This window comes from Helicoverpa armigera, chromosome 29 (assembly GCF_030705265.1).
Source record: "Helicoverpa armigera isolate CAAS_96S chromosome 29, ASM3070526v1, whole genome shotgun sequence".
NCBI lineage: Eukaryota > Metazoa > Arthropoda > Insecta > Lepidoptera > Noctuidae > Helicoverpa > Helicoverpa armigera.
Window position 1 is genome coordinate 343,023 of NC_087148.1, and position 24,374 is coordinate 367,396.

Below are 24,374 nucleotides of genomic sequence, written 5' to 3' on the forward strand. Positions count from 1 at the left end.
CTTTCTGACGTCAGTATAGCGTTCTCTGTTTCGCCACCGTTGCCACTGTAACAACCTACCCTGTCACTACCAGCCCCAGTCTCCGGAGACTGGGGCCGGTTGTGACATTTTATTTCAAAGTGTTATAATTTTTTATTGATTTGATTGTTTTACTTGAATACAGGTTTGTTTGATTAAGTAACTATTCAAGATTTTAATTTAAAATGAATTTTATGTAAGAGATAAATAGAAACGACACAAATCAATGAATTCTAAAAAAAGAGACGTGTCACTTTCAACCCTGCCTTGGGGCTGGTTGTGACACTACAAGGTAAGTAGTTACAACAAAACACAAGCGTATTACAAGAGTTTTTATTAGAAATAATTATCACAATTAAGTTCTTACTTAATTTAAATGACAATAGTAATAATGCTTAAAGCAGTCTTATTCCTCGTGGACACAAAAACATGTTATATTCTAAAATTTAAATCAATTTTTTTGGTTTTACACCTCGTGAAAATAATATTTATGAATAATTTCTGACCTATAAACTTATAAACTTCTGTATTTAACAAAACATAAGTATAAATAAACAAAACGAATAGTATTATGACTCATTAATAAAAATACCAAAATTAACCTTTCTTAAAAAAATCAGATTCTTAAAGAAAAACTTAACAGATCAGAGTTCAGTCACTGTAGTCTGAACAGTCACTTTCACAATTCAAACATACATAATGTACAATATTACCCCTAACACATTTCACATGTGACCAATTCTTACAAACAACACATTCTACCCATTCCTCACCAGATTTTTGGATCAAAGGATCACAACAAATCAGACAAAATAACCGTCTTCTTCGCTTTCTTCATCACTTTCGTGTAATACCTTTCTCTGTACAGAAAGCTTTCCTGTTCCCTTTATTTTCTTTCCTTTACTGGTATTTCCTTGGTCATTTTTCTTTCCTGTTTTTTGCCCTTTGGTAGACTTTCCACTTTTAGGTTTATTTTCCTTCTTCTTACTCTGTTCCAGCGCCAACGCAGTTTTTTCGGGAGTGTCTGTTAAAACAGCTGATTTCCGAGTTTTCGTTTTATTTTGTTTGTTCTCGCAGCGGCTTTTGGATAAGGCCGAACAATCTCGGGAGAAAAGGCATTTTCATTGGGCATTATATCCTTGCTACAACCAGCAACTGGGTTAGTATAAATGGAGTATTCGCGTTCTGCCATGGCACTTTCTGTAGGAGACTGGGGAGGGTGGAGGTGAAATTTCAACCTCTGTGTTCAGTGTTGTGGTATGAGGGATATTTTCGATGTTTGAGTTAGTCATTTCGTCTATTGGTGTATCATCGGAATGTCCGAGGATTGGTCTATCCGTCACAAAAGCAGACAAGAAGTCATCATCCTGAAAAACATCTTTATTAAATGGCGCAATACCAGTCTTTTAAATCCATTGATAATGTTCGCTGGATTCAATGCCGATGGTAAAGCTTTATTCACTATCGATGGAATATCGTGAATAGACATTGTCTTGCCAGGATTGTTTCTCAGCCAAGCATCTTGTTGACTGGCACAGTAATTTTGAACGGTCCGTAGACTCCCACGTCCAGAGGTTGGAGCTTATGTGAACAATGTGGTGGGAAGGACAGCAACACCACATTGTTTTCTTTAGCTGTTTCGACAACCTCAATGTCCAAGTGTGAAGTGTGGTTGTCCAATAATAAGAGCACAGGGTCGGTTGCGGAAGGTTTCACATTACCTATGAAATGTTTCATAAAAACTCGGAATTCCAGCCCTGTCATCCAGCCGCTTGAGTTTCCTGCGCCAATACAACCTGGAGGTCCATCGCGAACAAAATAGTCCCTATATTTAATTCGTGGGAAGACGAACATACATGGCACCGAGTTGCCAACTGCATTAACTGCTACGCAGACAGTCACGAGTGTTCCTCGCTCTGCCGATGTAATGGAAGCAACTTGTTTAGACCCTTTTGGAGCCAAAATTTTTCTGGGTTTCAGTACAGTCGTCACACCTGTCTCGTCAACATTCCATATTCGTGACGAAGGAAATTTGTATCTGTCCAACACATCGGCCAGTTTAGAAAAGAAATTATCAATATTCGTTTTGTTAAATGATGTGGCTCTGCTCAAGCTAGTAGCCTCTGGTGATCTTATGGATAACGACGGATTACGTTTAAGAAATGCTGTCAGCCAATCAACTCCTGCTTCCTTATTATCAAGCCACGATTGAGGCGTTACAAAGTTGTGCTTAAGTGCACATTCAAATGCCAGTTGCCTGACATCCTTTGGCGTCAATCCGTAGTAAATCTGGCTGCATTTAATTAAATAACTCACCAAAACGGCCTCTTGTTTATCGTTGAAAACTTGTCTATTTTTCTTATACCCCATTGTGACAGATTCCAAAGGTGTACCTTTTTCTTTGCTTCTTTTCTTTTCTTTAAAAATCTTGTTAGTGACATATGGCACAATCCAAAGTCTTTGCAACGCCGCGAACTTTTTAGTTTTATCCTCCTCTAAAATAACTGCTGCTTGTTCGTATACATCTTTAGATATGTTGCCACGCTCAGATTTTCTTTTATACGTCCTCATCCTATAAAAAAAACATTATATTATGTAGCACAAAATATATCAGTCAACAAGAATACTATGGGGCAGGTTGTGACAAATCACAACCTACCCCGAGCAAATGTCACTTTTAGCCCCGACACCAAAACTGCGCATTTAAGGTTATGTAGCGAAAACGAAACATACTATAGTTGTAAAATCGTAGATTCATCACAAAACAAAAGAATTAGTGCGTAAATAACACGACAGAGACATCTCCATTTGTATAGAACATCGGTTTTAGACCAAAATTACTAAAAATTCAAAATTTTACTTACCTGCGATTTTAATGGCAGCACGCGCGTGCTCCTCACATAAACACGTTAGCGCCACTGGCTCTTGCGGTGTAGTAGCCGGTCGCGGCGGGAGTATTTGTCTCTTTCTGACGTCAGTATAGCGTTCTCTGTTTCGCCACCGTTGCCACTGTAACAACCTACCCCTGTCACTACCAGCCCCAGTCTCCGGGGAGACTGGGGCCGGTTGTGACATTTTTATTTCAAAGTGTTATAATTTTTTATTGATTTGATTGTTTTACTTGAATACAGGTTTGTTTGATTAAGTAACTATTCAAGATTTTAATTTAAAATGAATTTTATGTAAGAGATAAATAGAAACGACACAAATCAATGAATTCTAAAAAAAGAGACGTGTCACTTTCAACCCCGCCTTGGGGGCTGGTTGTGACACTACAAGGGGTAAGTAGTTACAACAAAACACAAGCGTATTACAAGAGTTTTTATTAGAAATAATTATCACAATTAAGTTCTTACTTAATTTAAATGACAATAGTAATAATGCTTAAAGCAGTCTTATTCCTCGTGGACACAAAAACATGTTATATTCTAAAATTTAAATCAATTTTTTTTTTGGTTTTACACCTCGTGAAAATAATATTTATGAATAATTTCTGACCTATAAACTTATAAACTTCTGTATTTAACAAAACATAAGTATAAATAAACAAAACGAATAGTATTATGACTCATTAATAAAAATACCAAAATTAACCTTTCTTAAAAAAATCAGATTCTTAAAGAAAAACTTAACAGATCAGAGTTCAGTCACTGTAGTCTGAACAGTCACTTTCACAATTCAAACATACATAATGTACAATATTACCCCTAACACATTTCACATGTGACCAATTCTTACAAACAACACATTCTACCCATTCCTCACCAGATTTTTTTGGATCAAAAGGATCACAACAAATCAGACAAAAATAACCGTCTTCTTCGCTTTCTTCATCACTTTCGTGTAATACCTTTCTCTGTACAGAAAGCTTTCCTGTTCCCTTTATTTTCTTTCCTTTACTGGTATTTCCTTGGTCATTTTTCTTTCCTGTTTTTTGCCCTTTGGTAGACTTTCCACTTTTAGGTTTATTTTCCTTCTTCTTACTCTGTTCCAGCGCCAACGCAGTTTTTTCGGGAGTGTCTGTTAAAACAGCTGATTTCCGAGTTTTCGTTTTATTTTGTTTGTTCTCGCAGCGGCTTTTGGATAAGGCCGAACAATCTCGGGAGAAAAGGCATTTTCATTGGGCATTATATCCTTGCTACAACCAGCAACTGGGTTAGTATAAATGGAGTATTCGCGTTCTGCCATGGCACTTTCTGTAGGAGACTGGGGAGGGGGTGGAGGTGAAATTTCAACCTCTGTGTTCAGTGTTGTGGTATGAGGGATATTTTCGATGTTTGAGTTAGTCATTTCGTCTATTGGTGTATCATCGGAATGTCCGAGGATTGGTCTATCCGTCACAAAAGCAGACAAGAAGTCATCATCCTGAAAAACATCTTTATTAAATGGCGCAATACCAGTCTTTTAAATCCATTGATAATGTTCGCTGGATTCAATGCCGATGGTAAAGCTTTATTCACTATCGATGGAATATCGTGAATAGACATTGTCTTGCCAGGATTGTTTCTCAGCCAAGCATCTTGTTGACTGGCACAGTAATTTTGAACGGTCCGTAGACTCCCACGTCCAGAGGTTGGAGCTTATGTGAACAATGTGGTGGGAAGGACAGCAACACCACATTGTTTTCTTTAGCTGTTTCGACAACCTCAATGTCCAAGTGTGAAGTGTGGTTGTCCAATAATAAGAGCACAGGGTCGGTTGCGGAAGGTTTCACATTACCTATGAAATGTTTCATAAAAACTCGGAATTCCAGCCCTGTCATCCAGCCGCTTGAGTTTCCTGCGCCAATACAACCTGGAGGTCCATCGCGAACAAAATAGTCCCTATATTTAATTCGTGGGAAGACGAACATACATGGCACCGAGTTGCCAACTGCATTAACTGCTACGCAGACAGTCACGAGTGTTCCTCGCTCTGCCGATGTAATGGAAGCAACTTGTTTAGACCCTTTTGGAGCCAAAATTTTTCTGGGTTTCAGTACAGTCGTCACACCTGTCTCGTCAACATTCCATATTCGTGACGAAGGAAATTTGTATCTGTCCAACACATCGGCCAGTTTAGAAAAGAAATTATCAATATTCGTTTTGTTAAATGATGTGGCTCTGCTCAAGCTAGTAGCCTCTGGTGATCTTATGGATAACGACGGATTACGTTTAAGAAATGCTGTCAGCCAATCAACTCCTGCTTCCTTATTATCAAGCCACGATTGAGGCGTTACAAAGTTGTGCTTAAGTGCACATTCAAATGCCAGTTGCCTGACATCCTTTGGCGTCAATCCGTAGTAAATCTGGCTGCATTTAATTAAATAACTCACCAAAACGGCCTCTTGTTTATCGTTGAAAACTTGTCTATTTTTCTTATACCCCATTGTGACAGATTCCAAAGGTGTACCTTTTTCTTTTGCTTCTTTTCTTTCTTTAAAATCTTGTTAGTGACATATGGCACAATCCAAAGTCTTTGCAACGCCGCGAACTTTTTTAGTTTTATCCTCCTCTAAAATAACTGCTGCTTGTTCGTATACATCTTTAGATATGTTGCCACGCTCAGATTTTCTTTTATACGTCCTCATCCTATAAAAAAAACATTATATTATGTAGCACAAAATATATCAGTCAACAAGAAATACTATGGGGCAGGTTGTGACAAATCACAACCTACCCCGAGCAAATGTCACTTTTAGCCCCGACACCAAAACTGCGCATTTAAGGTTATGTAGCGAAAACGAAACATACTATAGTTGTAAAATCGTAGATTCATCACAAAACAAAAGAATTAGTGCGTAAATAACACGACAGAGACATCTCCATTTGTATAGAACATCGGTTTTAGACCAAAATTACTAAAAATTCAAAATTTTACTTACCTGCGATTTTAATGGCAGCACGCGCGTGCTCCTCACATAAACACGTTAGCGCCACTGGCTCTTGCGGTGTAGTAGCCGGTCGCGGCGGGAGTATTTGTCTCTTTCTGACGTCAGTATAGCGTTCTCTGTTTCGCCACCGTTGCCACTGTAACAACCTACCCCTGTCACTACCAGCCCCAGTCTCCGGAGACTGGGGCCGGTTGTGACATTTTTATTTCAAAGTGTTATAATTTTTTATTGATTTGATTGTTTTACTTGAATACAGGTTTGTTTGATTAAGTAACTATTCAAGATTTTAATTTAAAATGAATTTTATGTAAGAGATAAATAGAAACGACACAAATCAATGAATTCTAAAAAGACGTGTCACTTTCAACCCCTTGGGGCTGGTTGTGACACTACAAGGGGTAAGTAGTTACAACAAAACACAAGCGTATTACAAGAGTTTTTATTAGAAATAATTATCACAATTAAGTTCTTACTTAATTTAAATGACAATAGTAATAATGCTTAAAGCAGTCTTATTCCTCGTGGACACAAAAACATGTTATATTCTAAAATTTAAATCAATTTTTTTGGTTTTACACCTCGTGAAAATAATATTTATGAATAATTTCTGACCTATAAACTTATAAACTTCTGTATTTAACAAAACATAAGTATAAATAAACAAAACGAATAGTATTATGACTCATTAATAAAAATACCAAAATTAACCTTTCTTAAAAATCAGATTCTTAAAGAAAAACTTAACAGATCAGAGTTCAGTCACTGTAGTCTGAACAGTCACTTTCACAATTCAAACATACATAATGTACAATATTACCCTAACACATTTCACATGTGACCAATTCTTACAAACAACACATTCTACCCATTCCTCACCAGATTTTTGGATCAAAGGATCACAACAAATCAGACAAAATAACCGTCTTCTTCGCTTTCTTCATCACTTTCGTGTAATACCTTTCTCTGTACAGAAAGCTTTCCTGTTCCCTTTATTTTCTTTCCTTTACTGGTATTTCCTTGGTCATTTTTCTTTCCTGTTTTTTGCCCTTTGGTAGACTTTCCACTTTTAGGTTTATTTTCCTTCTTCTTACTCTGTTCCAGCGCCAACGCAGTTTTTTCGGGAGTGTCTGTTAAAACAGCTGATTTCCGAGTTTTCGTTTTATTTTGTTTGTTCTCGCAGCGGCTTTTGGATAAGGCCGAACAATCTCGGGAGAAAAGGCATTTTCATTGGGCATTATATCCTTGCTACAACCAGCAACTGGGTTAGTATAAATGGAGTATTCGCGTTCTGCCATGGCACTTTCTGTAGGAGACTGGGGAGGGGGTGGAGGTGAAATTTCAACCTCTGTGTTCAGTGTTGTGGTATGAGGGATATTTTCGATGTTTGAGTTAGTCATTTCGTCTATTGGTGTATCATCGGAATGTCCGAGGATTGGTCTATCCGTCACAAAAGCAGACAAGAAGTCATCATCCTGAAAAACATCTTTATTAAATGGCGCAATACCAGTCTTTTAAATCCATTGATAATGTTCGCTGGATTCAATGCCGATGGTAAAGCTTTATTCACTATCGATGGAATATCGTGAATAGACATTGTCTTGCCAGGATTGTTTCTCAGCCAAGCATCTTGTTGACTGGCACAGTAATTTTGAACGGTCCGTAGACTCCCACGTCCAGAGGTTGGAGCTTATGTGAACAATGTGGTGGGAAGGACAGCAACACCACATTGTTTTCTTTAGCTGTTTCGACAACCTCAATGTCCAAGTGTGAAGTGTGGTTGTCCAATAATAAGAGCACAGGGTCGGTTGCGGAAGGTTTCACATTACCTATGAAATGTTTCATAAAAACTCGGAATTCCAGCCCTGTCATCCAGCCGCTTGAGTTTCCTGCGCCAATACAACCTGGAGGTCCATCGCGAACAAAATAGTCCCTATATTTAATTCGTGGGAAGACGAACATACATGGCACCGAGTTGCCAACTGCATTAACTGCTACGCAGACAGTCACGAGTGTTCCTCGCTCTGCCGATGTAATGGAAGCAACTTGTTTAGACCCTTTGGAGCCAAAATTTTTCTGGGTTTCAGTACAGTCGTCACACCTGTCTCGTCAACATTCCATATTCGTGACGAAGGAAATTTGTATCTGTCCAACACATCGGCCAGTTTAGAAAAGAAATTATCAATATTCGTTTTGTTAAATGATGTGGCTCTGCTCAAGCTAGTAGCCTCTGGTGATCTTATGGATAACGACGGATTACGTTTAAGAAATGCTGTCAGCCAATCAACTCCTGCTTCCTTATTATCAAGCCACGATTGAGGCGTTACAAAGTTGTGCTTAAGTGCACATTCAAATGCCAGTTGCCTGACATCCTTTGGCGTCAATCCGTAGTAAATCTGGCTGCATTTAATTAAATAACTCACCAAAACGGCCTCTTGTTTATCGTTGAAAACTTGTCTATTTTTCTTATACCCCATTGTGACAGATTCCAAAGGTGTACCTTTTTCTTTTGCTTCTTTTCTTTTCTTTAAAAATCTTGTTAGTGACATATGGCACAATCCAAAGTCTTTTGCAACGCCGCGAACTTTTTTAGTTTTATCCTCCTCTAAAATAACTGCTGCTTGTTCGTATACATCTTTAGATATGTTGCCACGCTCAGATTTTCTTTTATACGTCCTCATCCTATAAAAAAAACATTATATTATGTAGCACAAAATATATCAGTCAACAAGAAATACTATGGGGCAGGTTGTGACAAATCACAACCTACCCCGAGCAAATGTCACTTTTAGCCCCGACACCAAAACTGCGCATTTAAGGTTATGTAGCGAAAACGAAACATACTATAGTTGTAAAATCGTAGATTCATCACAAAACAAAAGAATTAGTGCGTAAATAACACGACAGAGACATCTCCATTTGTATAGAACATCGGTTTTAGACCAAAATTACTAAAAATTCAAAATTTTACTTACCTGCGATTTTAATGGCAGCACGCGCGTGCTCCTCACATAAACACGTTAGCGCCACTGGCTCTTGCGGTGTAGTAGCCGGTCGCGGCGGGAGTATTTGTCTCTTTCTGACGTCAGTATAGCGTTCTCTGTTTCGCCACCGTTGCCACTGTAACAACCTACCCCTGTCACTACCAGCCCCAGTCTCCCCTACTTCAAACTTATTTTATCTCTCTATAAAACATGTTATTTCATTCACAACTCGACAATAGGACAGTTATGAAGTTAATGTATAGTAAATGACTTGACGACGCGAAATGTTATTATATTCAAACCGTAGAAAATGTTTGGTAAGAGTATCTGCACACTGGCGACTAAACAGTTGACCGACAGTTGCCAAATTTTTAAAAGAAAATCTTGATTCCAATCTAAGTTTCCAACTGCCGGGGCTGCGGGATTGTTCGCGCGAGTTACCGCGGCCCTGGTACATAAAGGGCTTAAGAAGGAACATGGCGGGTTTTAGTCAGTAAGAGTCTGACACTCCCTCACGCTGCACCCACAGCTGAAAGGGTCATTTGATGATTTCCCATAAAAAACACAGGTTTGCAGTTGCTCTGATACTGGCTAAATACCTGATCTTTGTAATGTGCGTACTACCATTCATCTTCATACTGATATACGGAGGGAGGATGATGACTGATATACCTATCAGTCCACACGTTTTTTTTTAAACTGTGTCTATGGAGTTCCTTGCCGGTTTTTTATTTATTTATTATGTAATTACCAATTTTTTTACTTTGACTTTGCAACAAACTATCGGCCGACTAAAAGTTTGCAGTGTGCCACTCTAACGGTGTACCGTTACTGGGAAAATGTCATTAGTGAGAATATGGGAAGCTGAATGTTCGTAAAATGGTACACGATTTTTATTTTGGTTATATTTTGTGTTGTGTATCAGTTTCTGTTTTTAATTGTGTATTAAAGCATGAGTTTATTGTATATGGACTATTTTTATTAATTTTGGAATTTCGTTAATTTAAAGTGACTGTCTGTATGTCACGCCAAAAGTACTGAATGAATTTCAATGTGTTACAAAGATAGTTTAGAGCCTGAGAAAAGGCATAGGCTGCTTTTAAACGGCGTGCGTAAATAAATAGTTTTTTTTTCTTCTTCTTTCTTTCATTTTCAATACACACAGTCTTGGAAATGTTCATAATCAGAAACTAGTACAAAATCCAGGTTACACCGATAACTCAATTTCTCATACACCGGTACATATAGGAACTAATAAACATTATCTCGACGCCTAGTTACCAGTACATAACTAACTTATATACAGTCTACCTATTGTTTAACTTAACCTATTTATGTGTTCATTAATGGTTATAATTAAACTAGCACTCGACATCGGTTTCACTCGAGAAGTAATTCGCTCACCTGGATAAAAATTCGAGTATAGTCTTACGGGTTACGGATAGTCAGAAGCCAGTAAGTCTGATAACCAGTCTTATCTATAGGTATTCGGTTGCCCGGGTAACTGGGTTGAGGAGATCAGACAGGCAGTCGCTCTTTGTAAAGCACTGGTACTCAGATACATATGGTGAGACTGGACAGCAACATAGTTGGGAAAAGGCTAGGCTGATGATATACCCTTCTTCGGTACATGGGCTATCTAACAATGGAAGTTTTTTTTTTAATCCAACTTTTGGTACCAGAGATATCTTGTTCAAACAAACTCTTCAGCTTTATAATATTACCTTGCCATAGAACATAGCTTTTCACGCAAAGTCATTAACAGATAAACTAATACAAGGGACTATCAAGCTTTCTTCTTCTCGCCAATTCATTGAAAACCAGCTTCAACTTTGAAAACATAACCGTCATAATTACTAGGTATTAATAATGTAGATGTAACTTAATATTTTATCCAATCCACAGTTTATAGTAACCCATATTTTTACCACAACCTAAATGATCTAACCCAATAAATGCTTACCATACCACAATATAAATATGAAACCCACCACGGCTTCAACCCCTGTCGGCCATACCGCCATGCAGGCCCGCCGTAAGCGGGCGTGCAGCGCGTGCACCGCACGCGGGCGGCACGTCCTAGGGGGCGGCAAATCGAGCGACTTATCACGTTATATTAAAAAAAAAAACAATATCTTTTTACCAATTATTTGATTTCAATATTTCCGAACACAGCAATAGCGCTAAGAATATTACTTACACTGCCGATTTCAGTTACATCTGTTGATCATTTTCAAAATTAAAAATTATTACAAACGATTTAAGATCAACAATTGGCGTAGCGTGGGGGGAGAGAGCAGGGGGGGCAAATGCCCTGGGCGGCACTATTTAGGGGGCGGCAAAATTAACCCATACGGCAAAATTAAACCATAATTACGTAATAAACATATTTTTACTAAAAATAGATGAGTAGATTAGCAATAAAATTTCAGAAAAACCGCCCTCGCTTTGGTCGTCCCCTATCAATTTTGACGGGTTCATCCTTTGCATCCCCAAAAAAAATCGCGCTAGCTGCGCTCGCGCCTCCATGTCAGATATCGCAGTCAGTAGCGGTTTTATGGTAGGGCGCGGTCGTACGACGGCCCAGGGCGCCGCAGGCACCCCCAACCAATCCTTGTTCAGAATGTTACTCCTATTTTTGTTTTAAATTTCATCAAAGATTGCAACTTACAAGAACTGTATCCAAATGAATGGATAGCATCAGGGCCATCTTAACCTATGGTGCAGCGTGTGCGAATAGCCTGGGCGCCGCGGGCTCAGGGGCGCCCAAGGCGAATTTGTGTTTAATTCGTCGTTAAATTTGAGAAATTCTCGAAGAAACACTACTTTTATGTCCCAAAACTCAAAAATTTTCGCGCTCGCTTCGCTCGCGGTTTCCTTACTTTACTCTTCAATTTTTTATCCCATATAGCTACTTTTAATGTCCCAATACTCAAAAAAATTCGCGCTCCCTTCGCTCGCGGCTTCTTCACTTCACAGTCGCTTTTTACTAAATATGTTTAGGACTTTTAGTGATCCAAAACTCAAAAATTTTCGGGCTTGCTTCACTTTACAGTTGTTTTTGTTTTTCAAGATTTTTTAGTCTACCCTAGCAAAAAGGGAGCGTCGTTTTGAAGTTCTTTTATTAATAAGAAAGTAACTTCTAGTTTCCATATGAACTTTCTTATTTACGGTACTACTTTAAGTCCCAAAATTTTAATACATAGGCGCCATCATCAACAAAGAGTTATGTACGTTTGGGCAAAATTTTAAGTAATTTTTGTTTTGAGTTCTAAAATATTACAAAAAATTTCGCGCTCGCTTCGCTCGCGCAATCTGAAGACACATTCCAGTGTTTTTGCATTCACCAACCAGCAACCGATGGTTGAGTTAAAACCGGCACTGATCGCAATTTATCTTTGTTTAATTGTTGAGGCCTTCAATTCCGAAAAATCATTTTTCGCACACGTCCGTTATAGCTTTTTATTCACTTTGGCTTTTATGGTATGTTTACATCATGAAAACTCTAAGGAAAAAATCGCGCTCGCTTCGCTCGCGGCTTCATGTACATTTGCACTTCGTTTCTGTGCATATCTTACTTTTTGACTTTGCTTTGTTAATTTACAGTGGTTTTTATTTGTTTTGTGTCCTTAGACTAAATAAATTTCGCGCTCGCGCCGCTCGCGCTTCCTTACATATGAAATATGTCTCATGCGTTGATTTTTTCAACGGAAAACCCACCAAAAACCATTAATAACATATTTTACTGAAATTAAACATTGCTGTAGATAATTTAAGTTCGTAAGTTTAAGTTACCCATAATCTGTTCTAAGCACTTTGATATACATTATGTTGGTACCTACCCATTAATCACAATCTTTCAATACATAGGGGCCACTTGGGTAATGATTGCACTGCATTGATGCCCTAAGCAATTGCTTAGTCTGCTTATGGGCTAACCCAGGACTTCTTAGGTTACTCTAAGACTTGAGCATTTCAAGTAAATAAAAAGTTATGTGTAATATATGTTATGTACCTATTGCAATATTTATGTATCCAAAAGGAAGTGCGTTTTCTGCAATCAGAGCGGTGCATGTAGATATTTTTTTCTGTTGGACAAGTAAAATGGATATGAATGGGCGGGTGGGTCCGGACCCCCTGGACCCCATATTTTATGACAAAACCCAGTATAATATGTAGTCGTAGGGCGGCATAATCGGTTTTGCACGCGGGCGAACAAACAGCTAGCGGCGGGCCTGCCGCCATGACTGTTGTCACTCTGTTGCTAAGCAGCCATTGATCGAGGCCACTCACCCCATGGCTTTGTAATAACTTTAATAGAACAGGTACTAGGTATATCGGATAATAGGTGTTCATAAGCTTAAGTTATTTGTACATATATGTATTATGTAAGCTTGCTTCTGTCAGCGGTCTCATCCGCAACTACTGCCCGCACCGGGATAAAATATAGCCTATGGCACTCAGGAACATTGTAGCATCAGTGAAAGAATTTTGGAAATCCGACCACCGGTTCCGAAGATTAGCTCCTACATACAAACTTACAAATACCTCTTTATATTATTAGATATATTTCTAAACTAGCTTCTGCCAGCGGTTTTACCCGCATCCCGTGGAAGCAATTGCCCATACCGGGATAAAAAGTCTGTAGCCTTCTTTGATAAATGGGCTATCTAACCTTGAAAGAATTTTCTAAATCGGACCGGTAGTTCCTGAGATTTTCAGACAAACGAACTCTTCAGCTTTGTTTTATAATATTAGCATAGATAATCGGGACTTACACGTGTGATGGTCTAGCTAGAGGGTAAAGCACCTACCTCTCAAGTATGAGTGTGGGTTCCATTCTGAGTCAGGCAAGTGCCAATGCAACTTTTCTAAGATTGTATGTACTTTCTGAGTATATTTTGGACACCAGTGACTGTGTTTCGGAGGGCACATTTAACTGTAGGTCCCGGCTGTCATTGAACATCCTTGGCAGTCGTTACGGGTAGTCAGAAGCCAGTAAGTACCATGGGGTACTGGGTTGCCCGGGTAACTGGGTTGAGGAGATCAGAGAGGCAGTCGTTCCATGTGGCACACTGGTACTCAGCTGCAATTAGACTGAAAGCCGACCCCAACATAGTTGGTAAAAGTCTAGGCAGATGATTTGAATTTCAAACGAAGTCGTTGGCAATTTCTAGTTTAGGTATAATAAAGTTAGCATGATAGTAAAATTTCTAGCCAAACTAGTATTTCTAGTCTAGTCTATCAAACGTAGTTATTTCAGTATTACCTAAGTATAACAGGTTTTGTGAAGTTATTATACCAACTTAGTTTTGCTACGTTTCCAAACGTGTTTTTTGTGAGACTGATTTAATTCTGGGTTAGATAACCTAGGGAACTATTCCGCCCACCTGGTTAAAGTATAAAATACATATATCCTGCCTAAGACGATTAGACTATGTAACACTAAAATATGTTTTCTTATTAGACCAGTAGTAACCTGAGAACTGCTTTCAACCAAACCAACTGAAAATCAGTTCAGTAGTTTTTGAGTTTATCGCGAACATACTTGTAGACGTAGTGGAAAACGTGTTTTGTGATATTCTATACATATATCGCGTGTTTTTGTTTTTCAACAAAAATATTATACACTCTTTATTTAAAAGATTATAAAAAAAAGGTATTTACATGGATAAATAATTGTGATCTACAAAATTAGATGGCTTAAGTGTTTCATGAATATTTACTGTTCTTAGAAAATGTCAAAGTATTAATAATTGATGTTGTACATTTCGTAATTAATTGAGTTTCCATAATTAATTGCTAGATAATGAATTTCGTTTAAGTAGCTTGTGGCTAAAAGCTGCACGGGTAGATCGATCAGAAGGCTAAGCGACGCTTTGCGCGGTCGTTCTGTAGATGGGTGACCATTTTGTAATAAGTTCCTCCGTGTTTCGGAAAGCACGATAAACTCTATTTGGGTCCTGTCTGGCATTTGTATATCTTTGGCAGTCATTACGGGCCGGGTGGTCAGAAGACAGAAAGTCTGAAAACCAGTCTTACTCAGTGGCTTGGGGCTGCCGCGGAAGCTGGGTTGATGAGATCAGATATGCAGTCGCTCCTTGTAGCACACTGGTACTCAGCTGCATCCGGTTAGACTGGAAGCCGACCCCAACATAGTTGAGAAAAGACTAGACAGAAGATGTGAGTGAAACCGCAAGAATCAGTTAACTTAACGCAGTTAAAATAACTGAACTCAGACAAGGATGCGTGCACCGGTTAAAAATAACTTCTTTGTCCCAAACATAAGAGAAATGCGTCGGAAATAACTGACGTGCGCAAGCGCAGACGCGTGTAAATACGTCTGAGAGCAATTGAACTTTATTTATAGGTATTACTTTGTTTAACTGAAGGGTTCAATTGAAAGATTATAGTATTTCGATTGGTTAAATTATTGTTTGTTTTTGTGTGTAACCGACTTCAAAAAAAAGGAGGTTTTCACTTTGAGCTATATGTGTTTATGTTTGTGTGCGCGATTATCTGCTGTAGGTATATTTCGGAAGTCGTTTTTTAAGTAGAGTTTCTTTAAGACGGAATTTAAATCAAATTGTGAAAGCATTTTCAAATCTGTCTTTAAAATATTAGTTATGATAGATAAATCGTCACTTTTATAGACTTCTTCCTAACATAAAGTATTTTTAAAGTATGATTAAGTTATATAGTTCATCATATTCAAAAAATAACTGGGGTCCAAAAGTCCAAATGCAATTTTAATATCTCACAAAAAAAAAAAATACTCGCATTTATAATATGAGTAAGTTTCGTAGAATCTGTCACACAACAGAAAACCAATCAAAATATCGTTAAACCTCGTTGTGCTAAGATTGACATCCATTTTCCCCATCATACAGACTTTCCAAAATGACTCATAGAATTGGAATTAACAAAAAAGCCAGTCAAAATAGAAAACTGATTGACAGTTTAAAAACTTGGTATCACGGAGTACGAAAAGATAACCAGAGATGCCATAACACAGGTGGGTCAGGCGTCTCCCTATATCTTAAACTAGCTTCTGTCAGCGGTTTCACTCGCATCCCGTAGGAACCCCGGCACGAACCCGGATAAAAAGTAGCCTATAGCCTTCCTAGATAAATGGGCTATCTAACACTGAAAGAAATTTTAAAATCGGACCAGTAGTTCCTGAGATTAGCGCGTTCAAACAAACAAACAAACTCTTCAGCTTTATAATATTAGTCTAGATTCGTACGGTGGCCATCAGTAGCGAGTGAAATAACTAGGCGTTCGGGTTCTTTGAGATATCTGTCAACGATTTCTGGTATCACAAAAAATGTTAGAGTCGTTCTTCTTTCTCCTGCCCTGTTCCCAAATTTTACTTGGGGTCGGCGCAATATGTCATTTTCTTCCATTTTCCCCTGTCAATCGCCATACTGACACTCACTCCCTTCCTATTCATATCATCTGTCAGGCAATTCATCCATCTTTTCTTAGGTCTTCCTCTTCCTCTCCATCCATCTACATTCATACTTAGCACACACTTTGTTGCATGCGTATCATCCCTCCAAATGTTACAGTCCAAAGAAGGCGTGTAAGGGCGAAGACAGTAACGTTCCTCGTCCCCCTCGCACCTACTTAGGACTACCGCTACTTTCTTAGGACATTTTGCGTTATGTCAACTCCGCTAATCATTTTGTTCTCTGTGGCTGGTACCTATGCGAAATGGCCGGTTAGTACGTGAATTAACTGGAGTCGCGTAACGGGTATTGGAATTGTTTACACAGAACAATTTGTAATAATACGTGTCGATTAGATTTGTAAACATGCGGGAGATTAACGTGGACGGCACGGCTGAGACCGAATGTCGACCACGGAACTTGTTATCATGTAAGGAGATCAGCCAACTGCGCAGAACATATTATAGTGCACGAGCATTTGCTTGGACACAGGTGCACTCACTATTCCTTCACTCTCATAGCGCGATACGACGACAATCCGACACCACCCGAGAGAGATCACAAGTAGGACCGACATTTACACTAACTCCCAGACCCCTGAAGGCTGTAAATGCAAATCAGATGAAAATCCATTAAAAAAATAGTATTAAACTATTTTTGATTTAATTGCAATCAAAAGCTATGTTTGATAACAAATTCAATTAAATAAAAAAGTTATGATACCGTTTCCGCTCAAAATACCTCACCGTGTATTTCCAATAGTCCGTCAGATTTCCATAGGTAGGTACCGTGGCTACGCTCGACTGCACACAAATTGCGATAGACTTTTACTTCTACCATGAACGGGTTACAGACTAAAATAAATGTAATAAAAAACCCTTGAGTTTTACCAGTGTGCCAAATGGAGCTACTGCCTATCTGAATTCTGAATACATCAACTTAGTTGCCTGGGTAACCCGACACCCTTTTTTAAGACTGATTGTCAGATTTTCTGGCTTTTGACTACCTGAAACGACTGCTAAAGATGTTCAAATGACAGCCGGGACCCACTTATTTTATGTACCTTCCGAAACATGGAGGAAATCGTCACGACAAGATGGACACCATCCACGAACTGACCGCGCCAAGCGATGCTTAACCTCAAATCTCAATTAATTTAAAAGTTTTACCATCGAACAGTAATAAATAAAGAAATATTCGCATTGATAATAATAAAACTAAAGAATATTATTTTCAATAATCTATGCATAATTTAATTAGTCACACTATACGTGTATTAGTTTTGCTTTAATAAGTGAACAGCTGTTTATGAGTTCATTTTGTTTTACATATAAAACTATTTTAAAGAATTTTACTTACTACTAGCCTTTTCCCAACTATGTTGAGGTCGGCTTCCAGTCTGACAGGACGCAGCTGAGTACTAGTGTGCCTCTCTCTCTCCTTAACCCAGTTACCCTGGCAACCCAATACCCCTAGATAAGACTGGTGTCAGACTTACCGGCTTCTGACTACCCGTAACGACTGCCAAAGATGTTCAAACGACAGCATGTAAATATAGACTAATTTATATATTTTCATTGTCACTGACACTCGCAGTTATTTTAGGATAACAGGATGAAGTATGGTTAGTCAAACAGTTGACTATTTAATGAAATTAACCTTGTTTCGGTCGGGTAATGTTTCGGATGGCACGTTAAACTGTAGGTCCCGGCTGTCAATGAACATCCTTGGCAGTCGTTACGGGTAGTCAGAAGCCAGTAAGTCTGACACCAGTCTTACTGAGGGGCATTGGGTTGCCCGGGTAACTGGGTTGAGGAGATCAGATAGGCAGTCGCTCCTTGTGGCACATTGGTACTCAGCTGCATCCGGTTAGACTGGAAGCCGACCTCAACATAGTTGCGAAAAGGCTCGGGAGATGAACCTTGTTTTAGTCAGGTAATGTTGGTATTGACCGGACAATGTTTATTGTCATTGATAGTTCAGTTTGATTAGAGTTAATAGTTAGTTTAAATGTTTTGTTGAGTTTTAAAGCGTTTATATGGGTTTGAAAACCTGCCAAGTAAATTCTAATGTGGCTTTGTTATAATAGGTATTAGTCACATATACCTACTACGTACTAGTTTCCGCCAGCGGTTTCACCCTAGTCCTGTGACAACTACTTCGCACACGCGGATAAAATGTATCCCATGACCTTCCTCGATAAATGGGTTATCTAACACTGAAATATTTTTTCAAATCAGACTAGAAGTTCCTGAGATAAGCGTGTTGAAACAAACTCATCAGATTTATAACAATAAGTAATATAGGTATCTACATAATTTATATAATTTCCTACATATAAATATGTAAAACACCTAAAAATACACAAAAATAATTACATCGATCCTTCAAAAAATCTAATCTAAACAAAAAACACCTTTTTCCCTTCGAAACACGTAAACCCGTGTACGGACAGCAAAACAAACAGTCGTTGAAGTTCAATCAGCTTCCAATTTGTTTTGCTATCGGCAGCCACATGTTCGTGGGAGCGGTGCCGTGAACAAATATACTGGAGTCAATGATCTGGCTTCAATGTTTTATTTGTGGTCGGTTTCTATATGCTATCTGGGGTTTGGTTGGTAGAGTAGTTTGATGTTACTTGTATGGGGCTGATGTGAAAATTCTATCTTTAGTTAGCGAAAAATAGTTAGATTGAATATTAGAAATGGCAGTTGAAGGGGTTAGATGAAGACAAAAGTATAGCTCGATCGTGTGGTATATTTTTAGAAATATTTAAATAAATAAATATTGATTAACTGTGCCTATTTAGTGAAATTTTTGTCTACGTAATTAAAAGTTAGTCTGTTCTTGTAAATAGTCTGAATTTATTGAAATGCAGGCCAAAGTAAAAAAACTAAATATTTTACTTTATTCACTCATCTAGTAAAAGTAAAACTACTTATTATAAGTATTTTACTTTACGCTCTCATCTAAATAAATTAACCAATCTGATCACATAGATGTTTAAGTATGTATTTACAATAATAAAAAAAACTGTCCTAGTAAAAACAAACTGATAATGATCTAGGTTTTTTACTTTAAAAGATTACACACTTCTTTGCAGTAGGTTAAAAAACCATCCCTCTACAAATTACGTGAAATACTTTCCTTATAAACATTAACAATTCCCTTAGAACGTCCAAGATGGCGTCTGTAGTACTTTCTTAATTGAATGCCATGCCTGTCACAGTTATATCGTAGATTAAGAGGAAAAGTTTCAAGTAATCGTCTTAAAGGAATTCTTCATTAGAATTAAGAGTTTTATTTGATTATGGATCTTTATAATCTTCTCAAAAGATATATCCGTTATCTTTTATTTATAATACAGTTCATATAAACTAATATTTTAAAGATGATGAAAATTATGTTTGTTTGTATCGATAAGCCTCCGAAATTACTGAACCGATTTGCAAGATTCTTTCACTATTGGAAAACTAGACTATCCCCGAGTAACATAGGCTATATTTTACCCAGTTATGGGCAATAATTTCCACGGGAGGCGAGTGAAACCGTTTTCACAAACTAGTCTTTTCACTTTTCATTATTTTTCCTATCTAAAATATTACATCCTATTGTAACAGAAATATAACACAGAATAAATCCTCGTTATCTAACTTCAAAAAACGTCAAAACTATTTCCCGCCAAATTGATGCGGCCATCTTTCATAGACAACGGACAGAGGATAGACTACTGCATGGAGGTTTTAATAAGGTGAACTGGGAGTTTTTGTGTTTTTATCGTAACTAAATGGTTAAAACATGTATCTACTCTGTTCGTTGGTAAAAAATATTAATGAGAGTTTACCTTCAACAAACATGATATTTTTGCCGTTTCTGCTCGATATTTAAATAATATCTGTACGGTTTGTGCGACTGGCACTTATAAGTTTTTTTTATTAATATTTTTTATTGTTTTGTTCTTTGATACTTACTGTTTAATAAATAATACATACATATATGTTTGATATATTAGGGAAATGAAGCTCAACAAACGTGTCTAAACTCACTCTACCTTAAAGTTATTAAGACAACCAAAGTCAGCAATTTGTCAGCCCCAAAACATACATTACCCAACGAAATGAGAAGACTGACCAAGCCAGACACATATTAGAAGCCCCTACAGTCATAAATACAAATAAAAATCCTACACTATAAAAGCAAACTGCAGACTAAATAGTCGGCCGATAGTTGACCAAACTTCATCAACTCATCTCCCGAGCCTTTACCCAACTATGTTGGGGTCGGCTTCCAGTCTAACCGGATGCAGCCGAGTACCAGTGTGCCACAAGGAGTGACTGCCTATCTCACCTCCTCAACCCAGTTACCCGGGCAACCCAATACCCCTTGGTTCGACTGGTTGTCAGAATTATGGCTTCTGACTGCCCGTAACGACTGCCAAAGATTTTCATTGACAGCCGGGACCTACAGTTTAACGTGGTCTCCGAAACAGTTGACCCTATGGCATTTTTTTTTTGTAAAAAAAACTCGTGAATTCAATCAAAGTCAGTCGTTCTGATGCCGGCTACATACCTGATCTTTCTAATGTGCGTAGTACTTCAATTACATACTGATTTATGAGCCCAAACAAACTATCGGCCGACTAAAAGTTTGCCGTTAGCTACTCTAAGCGTTAAATCCTTCGGTCCTGCAGCCTTCCTGCTTACTCAAATTACGTAACATGAAATAATCCTACACCTTGTCTATAAAAAGAAAAGAAACTCAACTTATCTTTACCTTTTTTGTTACAGTTAAGCAAGACGCAAGATAGAAGCTAGCTGCGCGTGAGTGCAAGACAAAAGTTCTGGATCAAACCGGTTTCAGTGTCCGTGTAACGCCTAGTATGCTGGTTCGAATTTCGAATCTGAGTGTTTTGTGATTGGCTGTTTAGAAAGTGATTTTCAAGATGGCCGTCGTTCCCGCGCTTTTTGGATTGCTGTTGGCCGCTTTTGTATCAGGTAAGGTTTTGAGGATTTATTTTTTGACCAGTAGATATTAGCTACCTATTTACTAACTAACGTACTTAAAAAAATTGAGGTTTCCAATTTAACCTGAATGTTTGTGCACGAGTATGACATTTTTAGCAGAAACATTTTTGATGCGGTATCAACACAGATAATATCCTACCTGTCACGAGTCAGTAGGAAGTTTTAGGATATTATTTAAATCGGTTTTATGTTTTCATAAATAAGTTTCAGATGGAAGAATCTTAATAAACATGCCATTAAACGTGATTCAATTTACAAATATCTTTTCACTTTTTCCTTCCATTAAAAATTAGGCAAAATCTCGGAAGATTGGACAAAATTAATTTGTGAAACTCCGCCTAGCTGATATTAGTACTAAAACATTGGATTTTACGATCCTTCGCACGAAATTAGCCGAAAACAGCCGAATTCGCCCGAAGGATATTGCCGTTGGCGCTATGGTCACCTTGCCTTGATGGTTCCAGGTTCAATTGCCTATCTGACCTCCTCAACACAGTTACCCGGGCAACCCGATACCCCTTGGTTAGACTGGTGTCAGACTTACTGGCTTCTGACTACCCGTAACAACTGCCAAGGATGTTCAATGACAACCGGGACCTACAGTTTAACGTGTCATCCGAAACACAGTCATTGGTGTCCAAGATATGCTTAGATGGTACGTACAAACTTAGAAAAGTTGCATTGGTACTTGCCTGATCTGGAATCGAAGCCACGCGCTCATACTTGAGAGGTTGGTTCTTTATACACTAGGACTTAGAAAAAAATGTGAAACGTTTCTACCTAATATTTTTCACTAAAACATTTTCGGTTTTACGAGCCCTTTGCACGGAATTAGCCGAGCATACCCGAGTTTACACGAAGCATATTGCCGACGGCTTACGACTCGTTTATAAGTCGTAAGACTTTACTTTTGCATAAACTGGGAAGAACAAATTGTTTTTCGTGAGAAATATATTTTATATTAATATTTTTAGCTAGGTTTATTTTTTGGGATATTTACCGCGTTAGATTAATAAGGGTAAGCTTTCGTTTAGGGTAACTCAACGTTATATTTTTTAACCATATTTACAAACTTAAAAAAAATCTGAAAAAATAAAAATAATAGTTTTAGTTAGGTACATCACTGTAGAAGTCGGTGGCAAAATAAAGACAGCAATTACTTCTAGACACCGACTTCCAAAGCGACTTTTACTTTTACCATAGATTAGATATTCAATCTTTTAAGAAGTCAGTTTTCCATTTCCTATTTCGAAAAAAAAATATCGATCTTATGTTGGTAACGGTTTATGATTTATTTCTCTTTTTTTACTGCGGTTCCATCCACTACTTCGCGCACCCGGCTAAAAAACGTATTCGATAAATGTGCTATGCAGGATGCAGGTAACACTGCAAGATTTGTTCAAATTGACCAAAGCCAACAAACGACCAAGCAAACAAACAAACTGCAGCTTAATATTAGTATAGCTATACGTAATGTAAGTGCTATTACAATATTTACTTCCCCGCATTGATATTCTACACCCGTAGGCATAAACACACCGCAATTGTAAATTTTCCAAAGAATTGTACCCACTTTACATTTTACTGATATTTGGCGTTTGAGTACCGTCTAGAATATTTTACTGGCTGTAATTTAGCAGTATTTTTCAGTTGTTTTTAGGGTTCCGTACCCTATGGGTAAAACGGGACCCTATTGTTTTCGCTCTTCTATCCGTCCGTCCGTCTGTCTGTCACCAGGCTGTATCTCATGAACCGTGATAGTTAGAACGCAGAAATTTTCACAGATGATGTATTTCTGTTGCCGCTATAACAACAAATACTGAAAACAAGAATTTAATAAATATTTTGGGGTCCCATACAACAAACGTAATTTTTATTGCTTATTTTCTAAATAATGGTACGGGACCCTTCATGCTCGAGTCCGACTCGCACTTGGCCGTTTTTTTATATTTTGTAAACGTTAAGCAACGAATGTTAAAAGACAGGGTATTTTTCAGGCAATAAGTTAGGACATGTCTGTTTTGTAAAAGGCTAATATGCTAACCTAGAAATATTGAAACGTAACTTAGTCTTACTTATAAGTCTTTTTGTCTCAGTAATTTATGTAAGCGTGACAGTAATATAATGGTGTTTGAGCTGTCTTTAAAATTAAGTGTTGTTTCAGTATTAGGTCGTAAAATTACCTATCTTTAGTTTTTTTTGACACGATGCTACTTATACTTACTTAACTTCAATATCAACTCTGGTATATTTTATTGCATCGGAGAGCACGGTAATGTCGGTCCTGCTTGTAATCTCTCTCCGGTGGTGTCGGATTGTCGTCCCATCGCGCTATGAGAGTGAAGGAATAGTGAGTGCACCTGTGTCCAAGCAAATGCGCGTGCACTATATCTTGCGTAACTGGCTGATCTCCTTATGAGAACAGCCGCCCTAGCCGATAATCCAAATAGACAGACATGTGTTGCTGGGGAGTTTGTTGCGCCACCTCTTCTTCCCAGCAAAAACACATAGGAAGTGGTGAAGGGCGGGCGATTTGGGGACTGTCTTTTGTTTTGACGTTCGAACATTCGATTTTGAGTTTGAGTTTGTAATATCTTAGTCTAACTTACACTTGACACTTGAACTAAAGATTAATTGCTTATGTAACACTTATTTATTATACTAACTGGCCGACTGTTGTGTTAACATACATATTTCTGTCATCGAGACGCACAGACAAACAATCTCTTCCGCCGGTGTGTATAGACAAACGGTGCCCTTTTTTATAAGGAATAGGGTTGTCGAAGGCGTCTTAGTATATGAAGCTTTTTCTATAATTTATGTCTTTGATCTCTCGTCAAATAATTTTGCGGCTCTCAGCTCTAAAGTTTGCTACTAAGAACAGCTTAATTGTCAAAATATATGAACAAAATCTGCGTATGTGCAAAGCTCAAATGGCTGAAGTAAGAGCGGCAAAGTTATTTGATGAAAATTTTTGCACAAGTTTTTATATGTTTTGTTCGTACATTTTGATTATCATGATGATGAG

General features: G+C 38.0%; 2 protein-coding genes and 1 long non-coding RNA gene across 9 annotated transcripts in view; 1 reads left to right on the forward strand and 2 right to left on the reverse strand.

Moving 5' to 3' along the window:
• LOC110378491 (fasciclin-3) overlaps positions 1-24,374 on the forward strand; it is a 187,256-nt gene that overhangs the window by 40,450 nt on the left and 122,432 nt on the right. For all 7 annotated transcript variants that reach the window (XM_064042720.1, XM_064042721.1, XM_064042723.1 and 4 more), the window contains exon 2: positions 21,110-21,316. In XM_064042720.1, the coding sequence (XP_063898790.1) occupies positions 21,265-21,316 (52 nt within the window). In that variant the 5' untranslated portion in view covers positions 21,110-21,264. The remainder of the gene's footprint in view (positions 1-21,109; positions 21,317-24,374) is intronic.
• LOC135119085 (uncharacterized) lies at positions 1,237-3,062 on the reverse strand. Its single transcript, XM_064042653.1, has 2 exons — positions 2,883-3,062; positions 1,237-2,590 (listed from the first exon to the last, which is right to left on the reverse strand). Exon 2 carries the CDS (start codon positions 2,587-2,589, stop codon positions 1,528-1,530), a length of 1,062 nt encoding a protein of 353 aa, XP_063898723.1. The 5' UTR covers position 2,590; positions 2,883-3,062; the 3' UTR covers positions 1,237-1,527.
• On the reverse strand, positions 3,327-6,060 carry LOC126056617 (uncharacterized). The gene is made up of 2 exons (XR_010277974.1): positions 5,882-6,060; positions 3,327-5,588 (listed from the first exon to the last, which is right to left on the reverse strand). It is a non-coding gene; the product is annotated as an uncharacterized LOC126056617 (long non-coding RNA).

Excerpts from the sequence above, each read along its gene's own strand:
- LOC135119085 (XM_064042653.1), bottom strand. The coding sequence starts at position 2,589 with ATGAGGACGTATAAAAGAAAATCTGAGCGTGGCAACATATCTAAAGAT.